The 12,268-nt window shown below is 46.3% G+C and overlaps 1 protein-coding gene across 14 annotated transcripts in view; it reads left to right on the forward strand.

Annotated features, from left to right (window-relative positions):
- The window catches only part of ZMYND8 (zinc finger MYND-type containing 8), a 131,520-nt gene that overhangs the window by 35,319 nt on the left and 83,933 nt on the right, over positions 1-12,268 (forward strand). For all 14 annotated transcript variants that reach the window (XM_081256929.1, XM_081256916.1, XM_081256927.1 and 11 more), the window contains one exon: positions 3,165-3,313. In XM_081256929.1, coding sequence (XP_081113055.1) covers positions 3,165-3,313 — 149 coding nt within the window. The remainder of the gene's footprint in view (positions 1-3,164; positions 3,314-12,268) is intronic.

Here is a 12,268-nt window from a genome sequence, read left to right on the forward strand (position 1 = left end):
ATATATAAAACATCTTTTTCAAAAAAAATTTAAAAAAGGAAAAAATAGCAGACAAAATAAAACAGAAAGATAAAGACAAAAAAAAGAGAAAGACAAAACCCCCATATTTCTTGGGCTGTGTGTGTTAGTCTGTTAATGGTGCTAGACATGCATTGCTTTTTTTTTTTTTTGGATAAATTTATTTATTTATTTTATTTCTGGCTGTGTTGGGTCTTCGTTGCTGCACGCAGGCTTTCTCTAGTTGCGGCGAGTGGGGGCTACCCCTCATTGTGGTGTGTGGGCTTCTCATTGCCGTGGCTTCTCTTTGTTTCGGAGCATGGGCTCTAGACATGTGGGCTCAGTAGTTGTGGCTTGCAGGCTCTAGAGCACAGGCTCAGTAGTTGTGGTACACGGGCTTAGTTGCTCCGCGGCATGTGGGATCTTCCCAGACCAGGGCTTGAACCCATGTCCCCTGCATTGGCAGGCAGATTGTTAACCACTGTGCCACCAGCGAAGTCCCAATACCATACTGTTTTTTTTTTGTGTGTGTGTGGTACGTTGGCCTCTCACTGTTGTGGCCTTTCCCGTTGTGGACCATAGGCTCCGGACGTGCAGGCCCAGCGGCCACGGCCCACGGGCCCAGCCGCTCTGCGGCACACGGGATCCTCCCGGACTGGGGCACGAACCCGTGTCCCCTGCATCGGCAGGCGGACTCTCAACCACTGTGCCACCAGGGAAGCCCCCCATACTGTTTTGATTTCTGTGGCTTTGTAGTATAATCTGAAGTCAGGGAGCGTGAGTCCTCCAGCGCTGTTCTTTCTTAAGATCGTTTTGGCTATTCGGTGTCTTTTGTGTTCCCATACGAATTTTAAAATTATTTGTTCTAGTTCTGTGAAGAATGCCATTGGTATTTTCATGTGTTGCTCTTTTAACCTGATGCAGAAGCTTGGAGATTGTCATACGTCAGTTTGTCTAGAGGTGCCTCATTCTTCTTCATGGCTGTATCCCGCAGTATGTTATCAGGCCAGCTCCCAGTTTGTGGACACGTAAGTCCTTTCTAGTCTTAAGTATAACACACAGTGCTGCAGTTGAATCATCTTGCGTGTGCTTTGCTGCCCTGTGACCACGTCTGTAGAACGTGCTTCTAGGAGGAGATGGTTGGGTCAAAGACCCTATAGAGACAGTGAGAGTTTTTACATATGGTGGGGAAGTGGGCTGAGGATCCCTGTGGGAATGAGAGGAGGTGCTCTCTGGGGAAGCTTGCCAATCCCAGGCTGCGTCTTTTTAGTGCATTTTCCCACTAACTAGCTGTTGTGTGCTGCTGGGCCAACCCTTTGGGTTCTCCAGGCCGCTGTTCTGATGTCTGTGGGATGGTCCCCTGACTCTGGGGTCTCTTCTCCCTCAAGGTGTCTGTGGTTAGCATTTAATTTCCTCTCTGGGCTGTGTCTCAGTACAGCAACCTGAACATTTGTTCAGGATTTTCCTGCAGTCGGCCTGGTGAGCCTGGGGAATTCCCCTGTGTAGATTGGATTTTGAAAAAGTGGTCCATTGTCTTTATGAGCGTGCTGGAGGACGCTCCAGCTTTCAGTCAAAAGTAAACCACTAGGAGGCCTTACATGTGGCCATCTTGGACCCTGTTGATCTGCCCCAGCGGCTCCTGTCCAAAGGGCTGTGACACACAGCACAGCCTGCATGCTGCGACTTGCCTGAGAGGTAACCCTGGACGGGGAACGTCATCAGGCCATCTTTGTGGATAGTCATCTTTCCGGACTCCGCATCCCGTCTCATCACCTGTGCTCCCGGCATAGCTTTCTCCTCTTCTGGTGCCTGTAGCTTTCATTCCTCAAGGATAGAAGGTGCCCCTGGGCATTCCATTGTATCCTCCCTAAGCTAACAGGACAGCCATCTGGCATGGAATGGATTAAAATCTTGGCAGGTGAAGATTGGATGGTGGTGGAATTGTATGTGTGTGTTTTTTTAAATTGCAATAATCTATATTTTTTGTTTGTTTTTTATAAATTTATTTACTTATTTATATTTGGCTGCATTGCGTCTTCGCTGCTGCGCGCGGGCTTTCTCTAGTTGCGGCGAGCGAGGGCTGCTCTTCGTTGCGGTGCGTGTGCTTCTCATTGCAGTGGCTTCTCTTGTGGAGCACGGGCTCTAGGCACGCGGGCTTCAGTAGTTGTGGCACGCGGGCTCAGTAGTTGTGGCACGCGGGCTCAGTAGTTGGGCTTGTGGGCTCTAGAGCGCAGGCTCAGTAGCTGTGGCACACAGGCTTAGTTGCTCCACGGCATGTGGGATCTTCCTGGACCAGGGCTCAAACCTGTGTCCCCTGCGTTGGCAGGCGGATTCTTAACCACTGCGCCACCAGGGAAGTCCCAAGTGTATGTGTTTTAACGAGATGCTGGGAGAATAAAAATAGAAAGGGATGGATCGGCAAGGGTGGGGTTGGCATTTTTCAGATGAGAATCGGGTGAGAATGTAGTTTGCGTTGATCTCTTTGGAGGAGAGTCGCAAACTTGATGCCTACTGGTGACTGGGCCACGGGGACTCTGGTGGGTGGGGTGTATTTTTTTACACAGTTATACTTTTTTTAACCTGATAAACATGAATAAATGTTGTCTTCCACCACGAAGTATGTTTGCCTTCATTTTCTTGAAGTGTGTGGCCTTCTTTTCTTGGCCTGTCTCCTATGGTTTCCTGCTTTTGCCATCAGACATGGGTGTGTGACAGCTCACGGCAGCTGGGTCATGGCCTCGTCAACAGGGACACAGTAGGGAAGGGTGGGGACTGACAAAATGGGGGGCATTTTCCCATCTAAAAAGTGGCTGGCTGGTATTCAGCTCTATCTGGTCCCATAAGGCCCTGCAGGCCCTGATTTTTTGTTTTTTTTTTTAAATAGAAGCCCCAAATCTAGGGTATTATGTGAAGTTTCTTAATTTTTATATTTTGGCAGCGAATTAAAATTTTTACAGTAATGTTAATGTCGGCTAAAGAAAGACCGACTGACCTCTGAAACAAGCAATGAAGATGGGGGGTGGGGGGGGAGTATATTCTAGGAGGAAGGTCACTAAAATGGCATTAGGTTTGGGGACAAAATAGGTTGTGTCCCTAACACCCCCTTCCCGTGGGGCCTAGTCCTCCCCGATTGCTTTAAAATATGTGGTCCTGTGTGTCTCTTTCAGATCCTGGCTCCACAGAGAGAACAGCCCAGAAAAGAAAGTTCCCCAGCCCTCCGCATTCCTCCAATGGCCACTCGCCACAGGACACATCAACAAGCCCCATTAAAAAGAAAAAGAAACCCGGCTTACTGAACAATAACAATAAAGAGCAGGTAAAAGGCCAGTGGGAATGGCGTCCACACCCGGGGGACAAAGGCTGTCGTTTTTCTAACCACCGGTGCCCTTGGCATTTAGCAAGCTGCCTTGCTCCGGCTGTCATTTGCATAGGACAAGAAGGACAGCTCAAAGTGGGCCTGTGCAGAAATTTCCAGTGGGTTTTTCAGATCTCTTTGGGGGACAAGGGCAGTGACCCAGATAAGATACCGTGCTCTAGGATTTGGGGATTTTCCTTGGATTTCTTTTTCCACGCCTTAGGACTGTTTGTTTGCCCATGTGGCCTGAGGGTGTTGCCCTCGTAGGCTGTGCCCATAGGACAGTGCCGAGCTCTGCCTGGAGGTGGTTGTGTGGCTGAGGCATGCTCCCTTCTGCTCTCAATTTTCTCATCTGTAAAAGAATGGGTTTAGGTCTGTGGTGAGAGACAGCTGCCCTCCTACCCACTGCCCACTGCAACTTGGGTAATTGGTCACTATGCACCCTTCTCAGAGTGCACAGTCTCTGGCAGACTCCACCCTCCCTCAGCAGCCAGGACCAGTCAACTAGATGCATACATCTATGCCATCTTGGATCTTGTCTCAGGAACCTTCTAGCTCTAAAATTCTCTGCTGCAGGCTAGCTACTCTTCTGACCTAAAAACATGAGAGGTGTTTTAGTGGACTATGAGGTCAAGTCTCCTAGCGTTGGAGGAAGCAGGACGCCCAGCAGGTCTGATATCATTTCAGCGGGGATTCATGGGGATGTATTCATCGATTTGTGCAGATGATGGATGCCGAAGTGGGCCCTGGGGATTTGAGGTTGCATAAAACAAGATTGCTGCTTTCGCGGGAAGAAACCTAGCAATGGTTAAATGACCAGGACTGTGAGAGGGGGACATTTCTGTGCGTGAATCTATTTTCTCTCTCAGAATTACATAGTGAAGTGCCAGCTCTCCTGTTCGCTTGAGGCTCTGGGCAAGTTAACCTCTTTGTGTCTTGTCTTCTCACTTACTGAAATGGGAATAATGATCTTAGTGCTACCAAACTTGCAGGGCTGTTGTGAAGAGGAATTGATCTAAGTGACATAAGTAATAATAATTAAAGTTAAGCCAGGGCTTCCCTGGTGGTGCCGTGGTTGAGAATCCGCCTGCCGATGCAGGGGACACGGGTTCGAGCCCTGCTCTGGGAAGATCCCACAAGCCGCGGAGAAACTAAGCCCGTGAGCCACAACTACTGAACCCGTGAGCCGCAACTACTGAGCCCATGTGCCACAACTACTGAGCCCGCGTGCCACAACTGCTGAAGCCCACGCACCTAGAGCCTGTGCTCCACAGCAAGAGAAACCACCGCAATGAGAAGCCCGCGCACCGCAACGAGGAGCAGCCCCCACTCGCCACAACTAGCAAAAGCCTGCGCACAGCAACGAAGACCCAACGCAGCCAAAAATAAAATAAGTAAATTAAAAAAAAAGAAGTTAAGCCAGAGTCTACATTAAGAGGAATAGTCACCCAGACTATCCATGAAATAATTAAACAACAGCTGTGGAAATGTTCTAGGCCTGCACTGTACAGTGGGAGAGTCACAAGCCATGTGTGGCCACTGAGCATTTGCAAAAGTGGCAGATGTGCCTGAGGAACTGAATTTTTAATAAATTTAAGTGGCCACCTCTGGTTCGTAGCTTCTGCGTGTTGAATAGCCCAGATTTAATGAATTGGGAATCCTATTATAGGAGGAAAAACTGGTGAGTTCTAAGTAAACTTCTGGGAGGAATTGCAATTTGAAAAAACATGTATAATAATAGTGTTGGTGAGAATAATACTAAAAGCAGAACTTACAGTGTGCCCATCCTGTTGTAAGCCTTTTTTTGTGTGTTAATGTTTATAATGATGCTGTGAGGAAGGGCTGCAGTTGTGTCCATTTTACTGATGAAAAACACAGAGGTTCAGAGAGGTTAAGTCACCTCCCCAAGGCCTCACAGTGAGTAAGAAGCTTACATTTGCCTGGCTGGCTTGAAGCCGGTGACCACCCACCCCTGTCACCCGGGAGCCATCCCATAGCTGTCGAGCTTGAAGACTAAGAAAGAAACACGAAGACAATAAATAATCCTCAAACCTTAATTTACGGCAAACCCTCTCTTAACCCGTTCCCGTAAGTCATGAAGCTGATATTGTCCCCCTTGGACAGAGACGGTCTCCTAGTGGCTCCTCTGTGTGTGTGCACACATGCACTCGTGCTTTGTGACTTCCTTCTGTCCTTTTAAGAATTGGCTCACATAAAAAAAAAAAAAGAAAAAGATAAAAGACATTAAGAAAAAGAATTGGCTCACATCTCTCTCTCTAGAAACTGATCAACTCTTAGGCACTTCACACATTTTCTTCTCTCTCTTCCTCATCCACGTGTTCATACCACTTCTATAACACTTAAGCCTCGTGACCACAATGGTGTGTTTGTAAATCTCTGTCCCCCTCTGGTAGGAGCCTCAGAAAGTGGTCAGTGTCCAGTGGCTGCTTTCGCCCCAGCGTTGGACACAGGGCGGGAGCTCATGAATACAGAATGCACTGTGGATGTGGAACAGAGTAGGGGTGACCGGACACAGGGCACGGTTATGCTTCTGAAGATGATTCTCCTATCTGCAGTACTGACAGAAGAGTTAACGGAGCCATGGCTCTGGAGGGAAGGGCTCCAGACCTGGAGACCTGACTCCTTCCTGTCCCGCTGCATCTGGGAAACTCACTGTGGGACCTTGTCAGTTGCTTTCCCATTTCTGAGCTTCAGTTACCTTGTAAAATAGGGTTTGGACTAGGAACATTCTAAGGTTGATTGTAGGTTTTTGTTTTTCACATCTAAAACTCCCTGGGGCTGAATGGCCAGGAGTTGGCAAAGGAGAAATAGCCTTAACTGTAAAGAAAAGAAATTCCTGACCCTTGACCCCATAATTCATTCCAGCTTGTAGTGTTTGTATAGAAGGGGGCACCCTCCCTCAAGCACAGTCTGTTTTCCTAAGAGGAACTGAAATCTTAAAAAAAAATTCTTCTAGGCATGTTTTTCTTTTCTTTTCTTCCCTTTCCCTTTTCTTTCCTCTTTTAGATTATAGAATTGAAAAAAATTATGGAATTAAAAGCAAAATGTACATCTGCATATGCCGGGTTTTACCAACGTAATTTCTGTTAGTCACCAACGTTTGAAGATCATGAGATTTCAAAAAACAACTTGTATTTCTGGGTTCCTATAAAAACTCAGAAAAATCCAGCAATAGCAGGAGCTGAGTAGAGCCTGCTCTATAGACACGGGGCCTGTGTGCTCTAGTTTTCCGCACTCCCCACCCCTCCCTTATGTGGCACACCCTGCCAGCTTTGCTCATTCCTTCTGTCTCTGGTCTTAGGCGGTCAAGTTCTTTTGAATTTTGATTTTTCTTTACTCTGAGGTTGTTCTAGTGTTATAAAAAGAAAGCCATTCTAGCATAATAACCCCCCCGCTCCCGTATTTTTCCATTTTTGGTAGAGACGTTTTATTATGAAGTGGAGATACATTTTTTTTTTTTTTTTTTAAACTCACATCACTCTGTTATTGGTCAAATCAGTCATACAATCAACTGGGTCATTCCATCGCTGGATGACTTGAATAATTTTTTTTTAATACAGCAGGTTCTTATTAGTCATGCATTTTATACACATCAGGGTATACATGTCAATCCCAATCGCCCAATTCATCACACACACACCCCCACCCCCCGCCGCTTTCCCCCGTTGGTGTCCATATGTTTGTTCTCTACATCTGTGTCTCTATTTCTGCCCTGCAAACCGGTTCATCTGTACCATTTTTCTAGGTTCCACATATATGCGTTAATATACGATATTTGTATTTCTCCTTCTGACTTAACTTCACTCTGTATGACAGTCTCTAGATCCATCCATGTCTCTACAAATGACCCAATTTCGTTCCTTTTTATGGCTGACTAATATTCCATTGTGTATATGTACCACATCTTCTTTATCCATTCATCTGTTGATGGGCATTTAGGTTGCTTCCATGACCTGGGTATTATAAATAGTGCTGCCATGAACATTGGGGTGCATGTGTTTTTTGAATTATCGTTTTCTCTGGGCATATGCCCAGTAGTGGGATTGCTGGGTCATATGGTAATTCTATTTTTAGATTTTTAAGGAACCTCCATACTGTTCTCTATAGTGGCTGTATCAATTTACATTCCCACCAACAGTGCAAGAGGGTTCCCTTTTCTCCACACGCTCTCCGGCATTTGTTGTTTGTAGATTTTCTGGTGATGCCCATTCTAACTGGTATGAGGTGATACCTCATTGTAGTTTTGATTTGCATTTCTCTAATAATTAGTGGTGTTGAGCAGCTTTTCATGTGCTTCTTGGCCATCTGTATGTCTTCTTTGGAGAAATGTCTATTTAGGTCTTCTGCCCATTTTTGGATTGGGTTGTTTGTTTTTTTAATATTGAGCTGCATGAGCTGTTTATATATTTTGGGGATGAATCCTTTGTCCGTTGATTTGAGGTTTCACCCATTTTTCATATATTGGGAATTCATTACTTTCAGGGGAATTTTAAGAAGAGGTTTAGAATGCACTTTATTTTTAGGGGAAAGAATATTCTGAGGTTTATAATTAATTTTTTAAAAAATTATTTATTTATTTTTGGCTGTGTTGGGTCTTCGTTGCTACGCATGGGCTTTCTCTAGTTGCAGCGAGCGGGGGCTACTCTTAAGTTGCGGTGTGCGGGCTTCTCATTGCGGTGGCTCCTCTTGTTGCTCTAGGCACGCGGGCTTCAGTAGTTGTGGCATGTGGGCTCAGTAGTTGTGGCGCACAGGCTTAGTTGCTCTGCGGCACGTGGGATCTTCCCGGACCAGGGCTCGAACCCATGTCCCCTGCATTGGCAGGCAGAGTCTTAACCACTGCGCCACCAGGGAAGTCCTATAATTAATTTTTTACAGCCTTTTTGTCTAGTGATTTTACCTCTTAGGAAAGGTTTGAAAACATCTAGGTGCTTTTTTCTTGGGACTGCCGGTGGGGCACATCCCAAAGCCTGGAAGGGTGCTTCTGGCATTGTGAGGAGGAGGGTCTGGTCGCTAAATGTCCTATGGTAGACGTGGCAAGAAATACCTTGTCCCAAGTGACATTGGCCCTTTACTGTAAAATACCAATCTAATCTGTAGTTCTTGGGACGTTTTGAGTTTGAGTCCTTTTGGGAGGTTCCCCTTCCCCTCCCCTCCCCCCCTCCATCCCTCTTTTCTTTTTCTTTTCTTTCCTTTTCTTTCTCATTAAAGGATCGAACAATAATCTGCTAACAGATTGGTGCAAAATGGCCTTAGGTGTACGTTTGATCGAATATGGCACAGAAATGACAGGGCCCCTCTTGTCTCCTCTGAGTACAGGGGTATACGTATTATAAAGAGGTGGGCCAGGACTTATTTTGCTGGGCCCATGCATTGTCTTAAAAACTGGGACATTTCATAGAAGCTCCTTGTTGGGTGGGGGCAGTGTGTTAAGAGCTGAGACAGGTCAGGGGACAGACAGCAGGACTGCCCGCTTTTCCCTGAGGCCAGGCAGCCCCTGGTGTGTGTGTCTGCCTGGCGGCCTTGATCACTGGAGCTGAGAGCCCTGAAGACAGGCACGTACTCTGCCCCTCCCGCCGTCTCGCCAGCACTGAGGCTGGGTACCAGCATCATCCTCACACCCCAGGGCTAAGCGGTCTTTCTTTATTTTGCAGTCCCTGTGCTTTTATCAAATGCAGGAGAATGCAGGCCAGAACCAGGACTGTTTTCATTCATCTGTGTTCCCTATGTGGCCCCAGAAGGAATTTGAGTCTGTGGTTCTCTCCCCCCAGCCCCTGGCCCCCCAGACATGTACCCTGTGCTCACACACAGCCCCAGAACCCATCCTCTGGTTTTCGCAGACCAGGTGTGGCCCAGAGCCTGTTTCTGTAAATAAAGTTTACCTGAACAAAGCCACGTCCACTCAGTGACATCTCATCTGCAGTCGGTTCTGCTTTCCTTTGACAAGAGTTGAGTCATTGCAGTAGAGACCACACGACCTGCAAAGCTTCAACTGTTTACTTACTATCTTTATAGAATCCTTTTATAGAGAAAGTTTGCTGGCTCCTGGTGTAGACCGAGGTGTTCCAGAAGTGAATGAACAAGCCTATTTCTTGTTAAGCCGGCCTGTGGAAGAAGCAGGGAATGTGAACATGTGTGCTCACAGCCTGCAGTTAATCTCATAGCAACACGGGTTGTAGCCTGCTTGCCTTACTAGCAGGCTGGGAATGCACCTTGTGCACGTGAGGGAGAAAAATCATAAACTCATTCTACCTGAAATGATTTGCCTTTCCTTTTTTAAATGTTCCGTATTTGTTATCAGATTATTTTTACGGAGCAGGAAACACAAGCAGCAGATAAGGCAGGTATCTGATTGACAAGGCTATTACTAGGCAGCTAGTTCTCAGCAACAGCTGCTGTTTCGAGAAAGGATGAAACTCCTGAAAAGAGTAGGGGGCAACCTGGCCCTCCCTCCTCATGGTCCTCCCAGGAACGCCCACCCCTGGCTAGGTGAGGGTAGGGGCAGGGACAGGGGGTGGGGGAAGCTTCTCAAGTGGCAATACCCCACCTTATATTAGATTAGATGCAAAGGACTTAGGTTGCCGGCTAGAGAGCTGAGCTGTAATATTCGATTCTTCTAGTTTCATTTAGGTCTTAGTGACTCTTCCTATCCTATTAATAACTTACTGAAAGGAAGTTGGGCCCTGAAATACAGCTTACAGCTATCTTGCAAAAGCCACAAAGCATCCTGGAAGACTCCACTCAGGTTAGAAATAGTTCTGCTTGCTTGATATGTACAGTTTATCTTTCTTTTTTTTTTTTTTTTTTGTGGTATGCGGGCCTCTCACTATTGTGGCCTCTCCCGTTGCGGAGCACAGGCTCTGGATGCGCAGGCTCAGCGGCCATGGCCCACGGGCCCAGCCGCCATGGCCCACAGGCCCAGCCACTCCGCGGCATGTGGGATCCTCCCAGACTGGGGCACAAACCCGTGTCCCCTGCATCGGCAGGCAGACTCTCAACCACTGCGCCACCAGGGAAGCCCAACAGTTTATCTTTCAATGGGCGTTCCTCCCCCTCCCCCGGCCCCCCCCCCCCAACACTCTTCCCCATAGAAACTCAAACAACCATTTTCCTAGGCAGACAGCAGATCCTCTACATGGATGGCTGTCAACTGAGGGCAGTTTTGCCCCCGCCCAGGGACACTGGGCAGTGTCTGGAGACATTTTTGGTTGTCATAATTTTGTGCATGGGGGTAGGGGGGCTGCCACCGGCATCTAGCCAAGGGTGATGCTACACATCCTACAGTGCACAGGACAGCTCCCTGAAGCAAAGAATTTTCTGGCCCAAGATGTCATATGAATTGAGAACTCCTTGCTCTAGATGCTGTTATCTTTTTATGTCCCCTCTAGTATGTTTTTAGATGTCTTCCGAATTTTCAGATTTTTTTTTCCTCTTCAGCTTTTTGCATTAAGCAGAAGTTATTATTATTTTTAAAAAAGTTTTATTGGAGGATAGTTGATTTACAATGTTGTGTTAGTTTCAGGTGTACAGCAAAGTGAATCAGTTCTGCATATACATATATCTACTCTTTTTTAGATTCTTTTCCCATATAGGCCATTATGGAGTATTGAGTAGAGTTCCCTGTGCTATACAGTAGGTCCTTATTAGTTACCTATTTTATATATAGTAGTGTGTATATGTCAATCCCAATCTCCCAATTTATCCGCCTCCCCCCCTTACCCCCTAGTAACTGTAAATTTGTTTAAGCCGAAGTTATTTTGGATTACAGAGAATGTTCTGTGAGGGGTCACTTAATCATCAGAATCTCTTCTGCATCCAGCAGCATCTTTTGTGGGGCACAGGGACGAGAGAAAGTGCTCGGAGACCTGGGTGGGAGTCCTTGCTCTGGGCTTGGGGGTCCGATAAGTCTTTTTAACCTAGTTTTCTCATCTGTCTAGTAAGACTAAGTGGTGTCTCCCCTGAGTACCTCTCTTGGTGATGGTGAGGACAAAATGAAGATGGTGTGTGTGACAATATGTTGGAAAACGTAACGTGGAAGGAATAGCGTAACGATGATGTTAATTCTCTGGAAACCAAGGAGAGCGCTCTATTTTAAATGTTGAACTGAAATAGGGCAATAATCAAGCTCAAGAATTGTGCAATTGCCCTTATAAGTCGTAGCTGTTTTCTTAGTAGAAGTGAGAGTTGGGGGGCTTAGGATTGGTTCATAAAGAACTGCTAAATAAGCGTCTGTGAGGCTCTTTATCAACGAAGGTGGAAGTAGCAGGCATTTTGAGAACATTAAAACTTCATAATAAAAACCAGGAGTGAGAGGACTTCCCTGGTGGCGCAGTGGTTAGGACTCCATGCTCCCAATGCAGGGGGCCCGGGTTCGATCCCTTGTCAGGGAACTAGATCCCATATGCATGCCGCAACTAAGAGTTTGCATGCCACAACTAAGGAGCCCACATGCCACAACTAAGACCTGGCACAACCAAATAAATAAATAAATATTAAACAAAACAAAACAAAACAAAAACCAGGAGCGAGACGGGTGCCTGTAATCTTGGTCACTCTTCCTTGTTATCTTGAGGGTCCTAGTCAGTAAAATAAGGAAAACAGAAAAGTGATGTAAAAATATTAGACACGGACAGACAAAACTAATGTTACTTAGAGATGGTAAGATTTTTAATCAATAAACTATCAGAACTGTTTATATATGAGGTCGGTATTAAAAATCTCACAGTGCTTCTATATACCTACGAGAACTATTTAGAAACTGAAATTGGAAAGGGTTCTATTCACAGCAGCAACAAGAATTATGCAGCCCCTAACCAGTATATGAGATCTTTATGGAGGAGACTGTCATGTCTTACTGAAAGACAGGAAAAAGCTTGTTATACAAGGAGGTTTCTTCAG

This window comes from Mesoplodon bidens (genome assembly GCF_964165515.1).
Source record: "Mesoplodon bidens genome assembly, chromosome: 15".
NCBI classification, from domain to species: domain Eukaryota; kingdom Metazoa; phylum Chordata; class Mammalia; order Artiodactyla; family Ziphiidae; genus Mesoplodon; species Mesoplodon bidens.